This window comes from Protopterus annectens, chromosome 1.part2, assembly GCF_019279795.1.
Source record: "Protopterus annectens isolate FY-2018-M chromosome 1.part2, PAN1.0, whole genome shotgun sequence".
Taxonomy (NCBI): Eukaryota; Metazoa; Chordata; order Ceratodontiformes; family Protopteridae; genus Protopterus; species Protopterus annectens.
In genome coordinates this window covers 223,657,909-223,674,430 of record NC_056727.1, presented here as the reverse complement: position 1 = coordinate 223,674,430, position 16,522 = coordinate 223,657,909, and the positions used below count along the sequence as shown (strand labels likewise).

At 40.0% G+C, this 16,522-nt stretch overlaps 1 protein-coding gene across 4 annotated transcripts in view; it reads left to right on the top strand.

The window, feature by feature from the left end:
• The window catches only part of SERTAD2 (SERTA domain containing 2), a 482,135-nt gene extending 473,399 nt beyond the window's left edge, over positions 1–8,736 (top strand). For all 4 annotated transcript variants that reach the window (XM_044055677.1, XM_044055691.1, XM_044055679.1 and 1 more), the window contains exon 2: positions 2,852–8,736. In XM_044055677.1, coding sequence (XP_043911612.1) covers positions 2,852–3,800 — 949 coding nt within the window. In that variant the 3' untranslated portion in view covers positions 3,801–8,736. The remainder of the gene's footprint in view (positions 1–2,851) is intronic.
• Positions 8,737–16,522: the final 7,786 nt, after the last annotated feature.

Genomic DNA, 16,522 nt, shown 5'->3' with positions numbered 1-16,522 from the left:
CTCTGCATTATTAGTGTTGGAATATGTATGTAAATGGCCAGACTAGGGATAGAACTTACAGCCTTACAATTAAATGTCTAGTGTCAAAGGCATGTAAACATGTTATTAGGCTAGTTGGTGGTAAAACTATGTAAATGTGGGTAGGAAAACTACATTCTGGGTATTCCAATTTCTTAACTGTTTAGTATAAAATGTTTTCTAGTTTGCAACTGTACCAAAGGGTATTGCATGCAGTAAGTGATAAAAACAATCAAGTCTTAGCTTAGCAGAAAGGGGAAGTATGAACTAGATTGTGTAGTTATTTACTATATCGTCTTTCTGACCCTGACATATTGCATGTTCATGTACTAGAAGGCAACTCATATATAACCCAGGACTTGAGAGTGATAGTTGAAAAGGTCCCAAGCATAGAGGATTATCTACTTTATTATTCATGTGTTGTACTTTGAGGTGTGTACAATAGCAGTAGAAAACCTACCTGATCCACCACTACACTGATTCAATCTTTATTTTTATATGCTTGTGTTTGGGCACCATTACCTTCACTAGAAACTGTACAAGTCAGTGCTTTTTAGCAGACTGAATGTAAATGGCCAGACTAGGGATAGAACCTACAGCCTTATAATTAATTTTCTAGTGTCAAAGGCATGTAAACATGTTATTAGGCTAGTTGGTGGTAAAACTATGTAAATGTGGGTAGGAACACTACATTCTGGGTATTCCAATTTCTTAACTGTTTAGCATAAAATGGTTCCTAGTTTGCAACTGTACCAAACTGGTCAGATTGTTCCATGCTTTTATTATCAACATATCTGCCAGACTTGGTTTAACTAAGTAAGGTTACAGTTTTACTCTAGGACTTCCCTATATTAACTCACCTTTTCTTGAACTGATGTCATGTCGAAGATTGAGTGGAGTCACCTAGTTTTGCATGCCCTCTGATCTTTCTAGAGTGACAGCTGTCCAGATGAGCTTGTCTTTTGACTTCTCATTCCCTCCAGTACAGCTCATTTGAGTCTGTACCTTTAACTCCCGGAGGGTGTGGCCTGAACCTTAAAAAAAATGAAGTTGTTACCTTACTCATTGACAGAGCTCAGGTATCAATACAATTGTGTTTGCTATCATGTATGCTTTGAGATAAAATATTCTGATGCCTTGTATGTAGCATGGTTTTGGAATTATTAATGCAGATGTGAACAAGCAATATTTGACACCTAGAGGCACAATAGGAGGTAACTGCAGAAACACGTGGAGGCGCACTCGGCTGTAATGAGGAAAGGGTTTCCACTCTGAACATGCTTGCTTCATGTCATGTACATTATGCTTCCCTCTGAACGTTATCCTGCTAGATGAGTATCAGTACCTTGTGTGACTGTATTAAGTCCAGCTCAAAACCTTAGGGCAGCTATCGGATGTCAGAAATTGTGAAGGGTATTGCATGCACTAAGTGATAAAAATAATCAAGTCTTAACTTAGCAGAAAGGGGAAGTATGAACTAGATTGTGTGGTTATTTTCTGTATCGTCTTTCTGACCCTGACATATTGCATGTTCATGTACTAGAAGGCAACTCATATATAACCCAGGACTTGAGAGTGATAGTTGAAAAGGTCACAAGCATAGAGGATTATCTACTTTATTATTCATGTGTTGTACTGCGAGGTGTGTACAATAGCAGTAGAAAACCTACCTGATCCACAACTACACTGATTCAATCTTTATTTTTATATGCTTGTGTTTGGGCACCATTACCTTCACTAGAAACTGTACAAGTCAGTGCTTTTTAGCAGACTGATATTTATTGCAAATTTCAGAAAATGTATATGCTTACTAATATATTGCCGTTTTACTGAAAATAAAACCATATTTAATGGAAACAGTATGGGGAAGAAGAAGAAAGCACGGAAAGTTATATATAAACTGATATGGCATATGTGAGTGATAGTTGACATACTACCTGGGCAATCGCAAACAAAATTATGGCGATCCATTCATTATAAATACAGCAGGTCACACTTGGGGAAAAAAAGCAGTTTTTCTGGCTGTATAACCATTTTCTACATTTTAAAAGAAAGACGATTTCAGAGTCATTGGACACAGTTTTTTCTGATAGTTTGTGTTTTGGCTTATCAGCGTGCCTGGGATGTAACAGTATGCGTAATGGGTACATTTATTAAGATGGATGTCAGTTCATTGCCCTGCTGGGTGGTAATTATGAAATAATTACTACCTAACCTCTTGCTAAGTTACTTATGCATTAGTTCGAAGAAACTTCCTGGTCTATTGTGAAGTTTATTTAAAATATAGCATAATGTCAATTTGTTCAGATTTTTTTATTATAAAATTACCTTTGAACATGGATAATTTTAGAGTCAAATGTGATGTGATGTTTTTGTGTCTTTGGTTAAATCTTGTGATTGCTTCCTTAATACTCAAAATGTCGTCACATATTTTGATATTTTGGAGTTATATTTTCTTTCTGTATTAAATTATGAGCCAAAGCAGACAGAAAATGATGTAAACTTTAGAAGATAAATAAATGGCATGTGTTGACTTACTTTTTCATTCCAGTTCTCATCAGAAAGGTAAGTGATACTGTTATTTTTTGTTGTTTGAGAGAGATGTTAGCTGTGGCAAATTTTGTGTAGATGAGGGTCTGAACCTAGCACCCTTCATTCTGAAAATAATCATGGTGCCATTAGAGTTAAACAGCCATGTGCATATGTATTGCCTAAATCACTAGGGGTCAGGCATGTTGAACAACATTAATAGAAACATAAGTTTGTAATTGTTCACCTCTACGTACATTTCAAACAGTGGAAATTTGAACTACTTTATTTTCTTCTTTTTTAGATATATGTTGGGTAAAGGGGCAAAACGAAAGTTTGCCGAAAATGAAGATGGGCTGGAAGGCAAAACAACATGTCCTGGGGAAGGGCCATCTAAGGTATCTTATGCCTTACAACGTCAGACTATTTTCAATATTTCCCTCATGAAACTGTATAATCACCGGCCTTTGACAGAACCTAGCTTGCAAAAGACAGTGTTGATTAACAACATGCTTAAGCGCATTCAAGAAGAACTCAAACAAGAAGGCAACTTGAGGTCCATGTTTATTGCCACTTCACAGCCCACTGATCCACTTACTGACAACTATAGAGAGGTTCAGCCTGCTTTCAGCCATCTCACCTCACAGCCTTCACACCCTCCTGTCTTAGGAAGCACTACACCACTGGAATCTTGCCTCACCCCAGCCTCTTTACTAGAGGATGACACTTTTTGCACTTCTCAAACTGTCCAACTTGATGGCGCTACGAAACTGCCACCACCACCTCCACTACCACCACCACAAACCATCAGTGACAGTTTTACTTCAGCCTTGGATGAAATTGAGGAACTTTGCCCAACGCCTACCTCAGGAGAGGCAGTTGTATCAACAGACTCTAAAGAGATCTGCAGTGACACTGACATTCAGAAGTGTGAAGGTTCCCAGGAGAGTAAAGTAACAGACTCAAAATTACTGGACTCCTTACCTGGCAATTTTGAGATCACAACATCCACGGGCTTTCTTACAGACATAACCTTGGATGACATTCTTCTTGCTGACATTGACACGTCCATGTATGATTTTGACCCCTGTACATCATCTACTGGAGCTACCTCAAAAATAGCTCCAGTAACAGCAGACGACCTCTTGAAGACTTTATCTCCATACAACAATCAGCCAGTTACCCCAAGTCAGCCTTTTAAAATGGACCTTACAGAACTGGACCACATAATGGAAGTGCTTGTTGGGTCTTGATCCAAGACAGATTTCTCAGAATATTTTTGTGCTGTTTTGTATACTCCATGTCTTTGGAAACGTACAGATTAACAACACTGTGCATGCATTTTTGCTTGCCTTTTACGAAACGAGGATCACACTAGTTTTTGCTTCGAGCAGGGTTGGAGTGCCTTCATACATTTATGACCACTTTTGACTATTATGGCCCTGCCACTTCGATGGATGTACCATTGACTTGATATTTCATTTAAAATGGTCTAAGACAAAGATGAGACTACCTAGTCTAACAGAAGATAGATAATTGTAGATGATATAATTATGTTCTGGTGCAAAGACTAAACTATAAATGCTAAGCACAAGAATTATGCGGGGGAAGCTACAAAATGCATGTGCATATTTTCTATTTTTTCATTAAGTTTTATTGCAAAAGGTAAAATGTTATCATTTAGAGCATCTCAGTAGCTTTCTTTTTGCATTTTTATTCCTTTTTTAGATTGATTTAGCAATTTTGCCCTTTAGGGGTGTTTGCCTACTCCAATTAAGTGTTGCATTTAATGGCTGATTGAAACTGCTGCCCAAATTTATTTTATATTTTTGTACAAATTCTGCAGTTAGTGATATTGTTTTCTAAAGAAAGAAAGAAAGTGCTGTTTATACACCTGAAAAAAAATAGATATTTTAATAGGAGTTGCTTATATGGATCCTGCTTTCTTCAGACATGCAAAGGAGGGTTGTACTTTTATAAAAAGAGATGTAACATATTTTATATGTGATGCGAGAAGAAATCAGATCAAAAGCCTACAATAGATTTCCATGAATGCAAGTGCAGTATATATGCTTTAAGAAAGGTATGGAGGCTTCTTGCCAGAATTAAGTAGGTATTTAGTTGTTGAGCTGAACAGTGCAGCATGAAATCCATTCATTTATGTGATGGGACAGTTGACTTTGATATTAATTCTTTGCCATACTGTAAAGGGCTGACAGATTAATTGAGAAGCTTATTGTATGTCATGAAGGACAACCTCTATATATCTTGTACGACTGTTTCAGAACTGAGCTAGGTACACCAGATGAACTTCCTGCAAAACATTTGTTTGTACTGTCAATGCCATTTTAGGTGTATATTTGTTGCTGCAATTTTAAAACCTTTTTATAGACTTTATTACTTTATTATTGTTTTAACCTTTCAGTAGCTCATATTCTTTGAAAATGAGTTACATTCCCAAAAGAGTAATATTTTAAATATTAACCCAATAGTGTTTCATATTAAAAGTAGCATACCTGTTACCAAGATTATAAACAAGTATTGTACAGCATGGATCCATTTGTCCTTTCTTGAAACATTTTCCCCATTATATTAAAGATGACGAATGGAAGAATTTTAATTATGTCAGTATTGCTGTAGTAAAAACTCTGTGCTGCAGAATATGCTGTGTCTGGTGCATTGATAAGTTCTCAGTGCTTGCAGCATTGACTGACATTTCAGTATGGCTAATGTTTTTTTTTTTTGTAGCTGCACAGACAGTTTTACCATTTGCAGATCTTTTTTGTAGTCAGTATATAAACAGAAACACTTCTATGCATGCCAGTTCCCATACCATTGATAATTATTCAGAAAGGCCTACCTTACTGCACCTTAAGCGTATATTATTCATCCTGTTGTACAGCTAATTCAGAAATATTTGTATCATGACACACCTGTTGCCAAAATTACTATGGCAGTAAAGTTTAACGGTACATTAGCAGATGAGTGCAGGTTACAGCCTATATTGTTGAAATGCATATAGCTTTGTTAGGAATAACTTTTATATTAATTTATTCAAGATTTTTTTTTTAAATTATGTTTTTGTCATTCAGCAATATTCAGTACATTCTGCTCTCTTCTTATCATGGAAAGACTTGGTGGTTCTGTCTGTGAAATGGCACTTTAAAAATGCTATAGTTCGAGACATTTACAAAAGAAGGAAAAATAAAAGAATCCAGATGAAGGACACGGTCCTAGCTTGTTCAGATCAGTTATACATTGTCCTTAAAATGCAATATTTTAGATGATTATTTGTGGGTCCTAAATGTCTTCTATAAGTAATTTAAAATTAAAAAATATTGTGATGATTAAAAGCGCAGTTGCAGTTTACAGGACAGCTACATTCATTCCCTTCCCATGCTGTATATCGAGGTTTGTGTTGCTCCATCTTCTCGAAACAAAAGCAGACAAAATGTCATGACCCGATGGCAAAATAAGGGACCATTTTGATGTAGTTGAAAAAAGACAGTCATATGCTACAGGTTGCAAAAAATATTCATGTAACCGCATTCAGTCCTTCATTCCCACTAGAAATAGCTTTGCCCAGTAAAATAATGCACACAGCTACATTACAAGAGCAAACAAAATGACTGCGCTTACAGTATTTGTGTGTGTATATGTCAGCATATTGTACTACTGACAATTGTTTAATGAAAAAAATTGCATTTGCTATAATGCTGGCACTGCCCTATTTATCTACCAGTTGCTGAATTCGGCCAGGCAATAACTTGTTAGTTTGACACTAAACATAATCAAAATGAAAAGACAGCTTGCAAGTATGTTGTGTTACCCCGTACACATTCTTTATCATTTTTGGGGTTTACCTTGTGGCAGTATGTATCATGCTGCTGTTATTATTTTGGAAACAAACTAACGGCAACAATAAACTGTGGAAGAAAGCCATGTATTTTATTCAATACATAATATATATTTTTTCAGAGCTTTAAATAAAGAGGCATTCAGCAGGTGGCAGTGTGGTACTTGCACTGCAGTATAAGGCAGTGATTGTAATAAGAAGTTATTACAGCTTAGTGTATCATTTCCCTGATACAAGTTATTGTTGAAGGACCGTGCCAGTAATAAGTTGTGCTTCCGCAGTTTTCTTATAATTTGGTGACTCTTCAAAGATTACTAGCAACAGTTGTATAACCACCTATAACAAATGCTATTTCCTTCTAAAATCTGTAATTTAAACACGGTTAGCAAAACTAGTGCTATTCTGCCAATCAAGGGCGTTACTAAATGTGGGGATATACAGCAATGCAGCCAGAAACTAGCAAAAATAAATAACGTAAAAGTAGTGTAAACATACATAGTCCCCATGATTAACAAGAAGTTAAAGTGTACAAGGACCTGTGAGTGCTAAACCTATTTCTTCTGAGTCCTATAAGCATATTGGCAACATACTTACTCTGGAGTGTATGAACAAAACAGTTACAGTCATGCTTTTATTTTCTTGACATTTGCATAAAGTGTGCATGTTGTTAATTTAAAAACATTGAAGGAGGCAAACAGTCATCACAAATCTAGCTGGAAGTCAGGTCAAACGTAGTTGGCATAATTAAATTGACAGTGCATTGCCTAGAATGTTTGCATGGAAAATGGTCTTCTTTTGGTGATGGGGGAAAACATGAGGGGGGTTCTTGCAGGATGGTGGCATTATTGTACTGCAAGGATGATTACTGACATGAAAGGTGTTCAGCAGTAGAGAAGTGTCAATGTGCAATGAAGTGACCTGAAGAGAGCAGAAAAAAAAAAGTATTTGGTTTTGAAGTGATTTATATATATTTTTTTTTTGTTTTCCTAAGTTATTTATTTTTAGTTCTACTTGTGTAAATATATTTATTTTATTATGAAGCTAACACCATCTGAATTTTAACTTGTAGAAAATGTATGGTGGAATGTACTCCTCTAGGAATGTAAATGTGTCCAGAAAGGGGATGAGTTGTACTCGCTATCAGTAAATTAGTCGTCTTTTTTTTTGTTTTGTTTTTTCTTTTCTTTCTTTTTTTCTTTGTCAGATGCACAGTTTACACTGGTTCCTTACTTGCTTTTCCAGTATATGCCTATCTTTATAGACTAGCCCCTTCTTTACACTTGTTAAGACACCAGAAACTCTGCAGTTATTTTTTACTGTTGTGCTTGGCCCAGGTTTCCTTTACTAATAGTGGTCCTTTCAAACCTATGTCTTCTATGAAACTACAACAGAAAGAAGGACACAGTGTAGCATATAACTGATAGAGCTGCATTTCTGTTTTTTGTTTGTTCTGTGCCAGTACACCTAGCTGGAATCAACAGTTTTTCAGTATTTTCCCATAACCAAGCCATATGTATTATAAAGTATTCTCTTCTGGCACAGCATAAAACAAATGTCTATAGTTTTTGTACATCGTTGTTCAGTGAAGTAAGTATTAAAATGCTTAATATTATTATTATATTTTTTGTTAAGTAGGGCTGTGCTGTCAGTACAGACTGTTGCCTTGCACTGTGAATATCCCATATGTGAATACAGAAATGTTGCAGTGGTACCTTTTATAAGACTCTGCTGTTTGAGGTACAAACTGTTAAGAGAAGTTATGTGTAGTCATTCTGCACTTAAAGCTCCATGCAGGTGTCTTGGGTGCATGCTTTCAGAGCATGTACATAGCATTTTATTTGCTGACCCATAAATGCAGCATTTGATATGTCACTTAGACTCCATGTGCATAAAGCTTGCCTCCAAAGTAATTGATGTGAACATTTGTGTTGAAATTATATCTATTTCTTGGCCCAGTTTTGCCAGTAAAATCCCCTAACTGTATTACATAAATTGGTCCTAAGGTATGCCGGTTCCAAGCGTACATTATAACTGAAGTGGGCTTTGTATCACAGAGAAATGTGGCAGTGCTGGTGGGTAAGTAAACATTGTGAACTGTGCAGACAGGCACTAGAAGGGTTTCTATTTCTGTCAAAAATAAAGGCTGTATTTTTTCACAGATCTTAGAGCTGTGCCTTTTTCTATGCAATATTACAGACATATACGTTTGAAACCAGATTACTGTATTCACATGTAGGTATGGACTGTAATTAAAAATAATTGGACAAATGTACATGGAATTGAGCAGTCTTACTTTTGTAGTTTTATATTATACAATAAACTGCTAAAATGTGTAGTTGACTGTATTGTTTTGTGTTTCCACGTCTGTTGTTTCCTAAGGTATGAATTTGTTTTCGTGTATTGTTAACTGCTACCGTTTATTTTCTACTTATATTGTACAGGTAATGGATGTACAGTTTAGCAATACACCTTTGATATTTCTTGCCTCTTTAATTGCCAAAATTGTCACCAGTGACAAAGCATTTTAACTTTTCAGCTGATTAGGGTATCCTTGAAATAACTGGAATCCTGATTTTATTAGGATGATTTCTGTTTCACTGTGTTCTGTTGTACTTGGTGTGACTTTTCTTGCCTTCTCCTCTTTCTCCTTCGTAACTTATGTCTCTTTCTATATCTGTCTTTTTCAGAGTTGTATAAGCTATTGTCTGCTCATGGAAAAAGTAAGCTTAATAGCTTATGAAAATATGTTGTATTCAGGATGATATGTCTCTCCTCTCAAGCGCTAAAGAGTATGTTTGCATAGTGGCATAAGTTACCATTTAAAGGGTTCTGTATAGACAGACGTCTCCTTGTCCATCTATAGATTTATTAATTATAGTTTGACCATTCAGACTTTATGGATGCACAAAACAGTTATTATTATTTTTTTATTCTTACTTATATGAAAGTTAAAACATGAGCCCTTTGAGTCATTCAGTTATAGACATACCTTTTTAACCTGTAGAACTGCAACTGTCCAAACTGGCACCATCTGAACTCAAAGTTGAAAAGCAAAAAAAAAAAGTTAAATCGCAACACACTGAGCATTTTAGCCCTTCAGCTGTGAATGCAAATACAGTATGTCATTAAACCAATGTTCCCTCTGCTTTGAGTTGGTGGCAGCTCTGGGAGATGTAACAGATCCCATGGCACCTATCAAAAAGAGTAGGGGAGGTTCCCTGAGTCCCTGGTCAAATTTCCCTTCAGAGAAGAAATGCCACCTCTTTTAGGACTCACACCTCTTGGTCTGACTAAGTTAACCTATTCCATTTGAGGGGGAGGAATCAATTGGGTCTGACCATGTCAGCACTGATGGCTCAAGACCTATGTATCAGTCAAATGTTTGATATGTGGTAGCAACTAGAATTGTGTGCAGAAAAGGAGCCTTAGTGAACACTGCTAAAAGCCAACACTGGACAAGGTGCATGCCCATCCTCCTACTTATACCACCTTTGGTAGGTACACAGCCATATTCAGGTGTCACGTCATCTTGCATCTGGAGCATGTCAGACATATAAACATATGTTGTCCCTTTTGTGTGAGCTCATGCCTGAGTAGTAGTGGAATGACAGACTCCTTAACAGTCAAGCTCCTCTGCTGGTTTAGAGGGCCAATAAGCCTTTATTAGGCTTATTGAAGTACAGCTTGATTCTGGCCTAAAAATCTCATTCCATTTCCTCACAAGTTTCTAGCAGCTTGTATGGGGGAACAGGCTGAAGAGACCCATGTCATCCCCATTTGAATCTGTTTATTAAGCATGGCGGCCCTTTCAGTGCCCCAAAAGACAGCTGCCATTTCTAAGCCCTGCCTAAGTAGGTGGACCCCCCCTACCAGGGATCCTAATGTTGACTTCTTTGTGATCTCTCCAGTCCCATAAACCACTGCACTTTGCCATCCTGCTCCCAAATAAATAGTCCAACAACATAGACAGATGTGGTAAGGGAATTTATTCCTCTGGTGTATTTGAATTTATGGCCCATGGCTACTTTTTGTGACCACCTATATTCCAGTCCTTCCTCTTTTGTGACCATCGTAAATATATGAGGACCTCCCTTGGTCTGGACTTGAAAAGTACCTCGTAGACATTCTTACTCTGATTTTGAAAGTGAAGTTCATTGTAAGCCACTGCAGTTTTCTTCACTGTGTGGATGTGTGGCAGGGGTCATAGCCTTGGGGATGTGCTTGCACAGGATAGCATGTTCTTCACTGTGTGGATGTGTGGCAGGGGTCACAGCCTTGGGGATGTGCTTGCACCGGATAGCATGTTCTTCACTGTGTGGATGTGTGGCAGGGGTCACAGCCTTGGGGATGTGCTTGCACAGGATAGCATGTTCTTCACTGTGTGGATGTGTGCAGGGGTCATAGCCTTGGGGATGTGCTTGCACAGGATAGCATGTTCTTCACTGTGTGGATGTGTGGCAGGGGTCACAGCCTTGGGGATGTGCTTGCACAGGATAGCATGTTCTTCACTGTGTGGATGTGTGGCAGGGGTCACAGCCTTGGGGATGTGCTTGCACAGGATAGCATGTTCTTCACTGTGTGGATGTGTGGCAGGGGTCACAGCCTTGGGGGTGTGCTTGCACAGGATAGCATGGCTGACAATATTTCCCTCAAGGAGCATCTCAGAAAGAACATCTTGGATGCCTGCTACAAGGGTGAAATGCTCTTTGGTAATTCAGCCCCGAACCTGATAATGATCTGCTTGCATGTTGGGCCTGTGCACCCTCCTAGTTATTTTTCAGATGTAGACAACCCCAAAAGATGTGTATGTATCCTCAATGCCAGAGGAAGAAGGTACACCATCACGTAATTTTGCCCACTCCTGTGCTTTCCAAGTCATCTAAGAGGAAACCCCTACCAGAAATATAACTGTAGTAGTCAGAAAAAAGTAGTAGACAGGTCTCTAAATTTAGTCTGGCGTTATGGACCATCACAAAGGACCAGTGGGTTCCAGATAAATATCACTTGTGATCATGCCCTAGGGCTCACACATCCTGTTTCAGAAGGGGCTGTGCTGCTAAACTATTCTGTGTCACCTGTAGTCTTAGCCCACAGTCTACTTCTAAAAAGAGCCATAGAGGATGTCCTTCATGGATGCATCTGCAGTCATAACAAATGGGTTGTCCTGTCGTCAGGCAGCCCTTCGGTCGGCCGGATTCCAAAGTCTGGGTCGGCCGGCTGATGTCGCACTTCACCCGGCGTCATCTCTGCTGGTCTTCGGTATAAAGGCATCAGTTCCTCAGTCTTTCTTGCCGCTACCAAGCAGAAGCTGTTCGGTCGGTCAGATCCAGAGATTACTACTACCGAATACTACTTGAAGACTTCTAAAAGCTAAGTACCCGTTGGGGACTCTTTCTTGCCTCAGCCGATGTCAGAAAAAGTCAATAACTGTTTAACGAAACAAATACCTCATAAAGATTTCCACTCTTACTGTCTGACTTGCTTAGGCCCAGACCAAGCAGCCTGTTGTCGGAGTTTGCTGAACAGTTTTTCCAGATTTTGCGTACATTATGCCGCCGGATCCTCCGACTACCCAAATTGTTAAAAACGAAGAAAAGACCGACACAAACCACGGTTAAGCAAGCCAGTGTCTCGGTTTCGGCGAAACCGAGAAAACTGGTCAATCTTCAGCTGAATCCATGACTACTACTGAGGTTCCTGCTACCTTACCTGAATCGGCCTCAGACATTTTGCCTACAACTGTGGTTCCTAGTGATTTATCAGACACCATCCCTTTGGATGTCTCTACCCCAGCACGTGGTGCTGCTAGGCCTCCTGCAGCCATGTCTATTAAGGCCTTTGCCAGGGCTAAAGCAGCCAAATCTGCTAAATCAGTGCCTGTTAAACCCCCCTCACACAGGCCCACTTCTAGTTCACAAATGCTTACTCTGGCAGAAGATTTAATATCCTTAATTAGGGGATCCCAATCTCACCCAGACAGGGCCTCTCAGCCCCCAGAAAAGAGACCTAGAGCAGAGCCCCCCGAGCCGGTGTCCTCTGATGATTCTGCGGATGACTCAGACATTACAGACCAGCCAGAGGCTCCTTTATCCAATTATGAAGATTCTGATGCTGAAGAATCCATTTCAGCTGCCTCTCCACCAGAGGAATTTTCCTTTGGGGAAACCTTACATGCCATGAGAGAACAATTCCAATGGCAGGGACAAGATTTCTCAGATTCAAGAAAAAGGCTTAGGACTTTTCTGCACTTACCACAACATAGGCCCTTAGCTATACCTCCTGTTCTGCCTGTTGTGGACGATGCATTTAATGATGTCTGCACTGCTCCTGATTCCTTACCTCCAGCCCCTGCCAAACCAGATAGATTTTACAGGGTGCCAGACACTCATCACCACCTATACAAGGCCCCACTTGCAGACCCTGAAACTATATCCCAGGGGCCTAAGGCAGTAGCCTCGACCACAGCAAAAATCCCTATCCCCTCTGAAAGGGAATCCAGGTCCTTAGAGATGGGGGAAAAAGTTTACACCTCTGCTACTCTCTCAGCTAGAGCTTTAAACTGTCAGTTTCACATGATACAATACCAAGAGTTTATGCTTGATCAGTTAACTCAAAAACTGTCCTCTGATGAATCTTTAGATAAGAAATATGTATTAGAAATGGTGAATAACATCCAACAGGTTAGTAACCATTCCTTAAAATGTGGCTATGATGCACTGGAGGCTTCATTTAGATCAGCCATGACTGGCACAGTGATAAGAAGGCATGCATGGTTGAAAGAACAGGTCTTACCGGTTCATGTTAAAGCAAAGCTATTAGATGCTCCTATGGATAAGGCCAGTCTATGTGGGGAACCTGCCCAGCAGGTAATGAAGAAAATGGAAGAAAAGGCAAAATCTGTACAAACAGTTAAAGATTTCTTACAGGTTCAGCCCCCAAGGTTTAGCAGGAACTGGCCTGCCAAAAATTGGTCCTTTCCTGACTCCACAAGATCCCAAAGGGGCAGGATAGACACTCTAGGGGCAGAAATCAATCCAGAGGAGGTGCCTACAGAGGAAGACAGTGGAAAGGCAATAACCGAGGCACAGACACAACCACTGCCACTGCAACAGGACAATCACAGTGACTTGGCTCTGACTCCGCCTACCAGGGAGCAAATAGCAGCACCATTAGGCGGAAAGTTAGCCTTATTCTCGAAAAATTGGCACTATATCACAAAAGACAAGTGGATTTTGCAAACCATAGACCAAGGCTACCGGTTCCACTTCCACACCTTACCAGTAAAAGAGGAATGCCAAACCTGCCTCCAAATCAAAAATAGAAGCTCTGCAGCAGATAGCGGAATTAACCAAGATGAGAGCTGTGGAAAGAGTACCAATAACAGAACAGGGCAAAGGATTCTACCAGACTCTTCCTAGTGCCAAGAAAAGAGAAAACTGGAGACCTATTCTTGACCTGTCCATCTTAAACACATAAATCATTGTCCCAAAATTCAAAATGCTGACCCTACAGCAACTTCTTCCCATGCTGGGCAAGGAGTGTTGGCTGGTAACTCTAGATCTCAAGGAGGCATACCTGCACGTCCCCATTCGACCAAATTGCAGAAGATACCTCAGATTTCTTGCAGGATCAGAGCATTATCAATTCTCAGCATTGCCCTTTGGCTTATCTACTGCCCAGAGTATTCACAAAATGCCTGGCATCAGTAATCGCTCACTGCAGAGTACAAGAAATCCAAATTTATCCATACCTGGACGACTGCCTGTTACAAGCGGACAACAAAAGCAAGCTGACAACAGATTTACAAAGGGTCATTTACTTGCTACAAGCCCTGGGATACACAGTCAATTTACAAAAGTCAAGGCTGATACCATCCCAAACAAGACCATTCTTGGGCGCGGAATTGGACACAGTAAAACAAATGGCATTCCTAACTGCAGAAAAACAAAAAGAACTCCCTCTTTACTTCTTGGCATTAACAAAGCAGAACAAACTAACAGCAAGAAAAGTTCTGCAGGCCTTGGGCTTCATGACATCATGCATAATCTTGGTCCCACATGCCAGACTGCATATGAGAAAGCTACAGTGGTACCTAAAGAATTTATGGTCTCAACACAGGCACAGCTTAGAAACAGAAATACCACTAATCCCATGCCTAAAACAGGAGTTCCTATGGTGGGCTCAAGCATGCCAGCCAAACCCAGGCTTACCCTTCCACAACTTTCGAGCAAGCCAAACCATCAGACCTAGGATCATGCTAGGACTGTGGACTCAGGACCAGCTGCACCTGCACATAAACCAAAAGAAATGCTGGCAGTAAAACTGGCAATCCAAAAATTCAGACCATTCCTCAAAGAAGGCCATTTGATGATAAGGACAGACAACACCACAGTCATGCGGTACATCAACAAACAGGGAGGCACTCATTCATACCCCTATGCAGAATGACTTTGGACCTTTGGAATCTGGCTCTCAGCTACAACATCCAGTTACAGGCAATATTTGTACCGGAAAAGAGAACACCCTAGCAGACATGTTAAGCAGAACCACCTCGGATGCTCACGAATGGATGCTACACCCGGACATCTTCAAGACCATCACAAACAAATTGGGAATGTCACAAATAGATCTATTAAGCTCCCCTCAATCACCAGCTCAAAAATTCTGGACAAGGACATTCCACCCACTTGCATGGAAGGTGGACTGTCTTTCCTTCAGCTGGAAAGGCCTGACAGGATATGCATTTCCACCTCTTCCTTGATGCACAAGGTACTACTGAAAATCAAAGAGGGGATAATCCTGATAGCTCGAACTGGCCAAGACAACACTGGTACCCATTGCTGAGGAGCATGTCTCGGGAGAAAATGTGGTCAATACCCTGATGCCTTTGATGTTAACTCAGAACAACTACAACATCATGCATCCAAACCTAAAAACCTTGCAACTGACTGCCTGGAACATCACATAGCAGCAACTAACCCAGACCTTTCCCAAAGGGTTAAAGACATTATCCTTGAAGCCCACAGACCTTCAACAAGAAGGAACTATGCAGGAAAATGGAAAAGGTTTGTCATTTGGAGTACTGAAAGAGGAAAAGATGTATCGAACATAGATATTGCTAACATTCTGGAGTACTTGGCAGAGCTTCTACATACAGGCCTGTCCTATTCCTCCATCAAGATACATGCATCAGCTATTTCAGCAGAATACAGCTTTGATCCACCTGTCTTTTCACATCCTCTACTCAGGCAGTTCCTCAGAGGGATCAAGAATGTAAAACCTCCTAGGAAACCACCATTACCAGCATGGGACTTGAACTTTGTGCTAGAAAAGTTGACATGAACCAGCAGCAACAGCAGATCTACAACACCTGTCATGGAAAACTGCTTTCCTACTGGCAATTACCTCAGCAAGGAGAGTTTCGGAACTACAGGCCTTAATGGCAGTGCAACCCTTCCTAATCTTCCATCAAGATAGGGTGTCCATGAGAACTAATCCTTGGATGTACATAGACAGTTACGCTACTACCTGGACAGAACCAAAAGTAACAGAAAAACTGACCAGCTTTTAGTAGCTTATGCAACAGGAAGGGAAGGAAAAGCAATTTCCAAACAGACAATCTCCAAGTGGATAGGAAATTGCATAAGATTCTGTTACTCCTACCATGGAAAACCAATTCCACAGAACATAAGGCCTCATTCTACAAGGGCTACAGCCACTACCACAGCTTTCTTACGAGGAGTGGCAACCAAGGACATTATTGAGGTTGGACCTCCGTGCATACATTTGCCAAGCATTATAATTTACCTCTATACTCTAGATCCCGAGCAGGGTTTGCCACTGCTGTACTGCAAGGGATCCTAACTACACCATAATTTTTCTTCCTCCTCCCTAGTTTGGCTATGGTATTCTACCCATTTGTTATGACTGCAGATGCATCCATGAAGGACATAGTACAGTTTTGTACCTACCATAAATGTAGATGTCCGAACTGGATAGCATCTGCAGTCCCTCCTTCCCTCTGTGGTACTCCTAGGTATTTACCCTCCTAATAGCTAGCTGGGGAGTCTCTTATGGTGTATTTGTTTGTATATATGTACATACATGCTTATTTTTGTG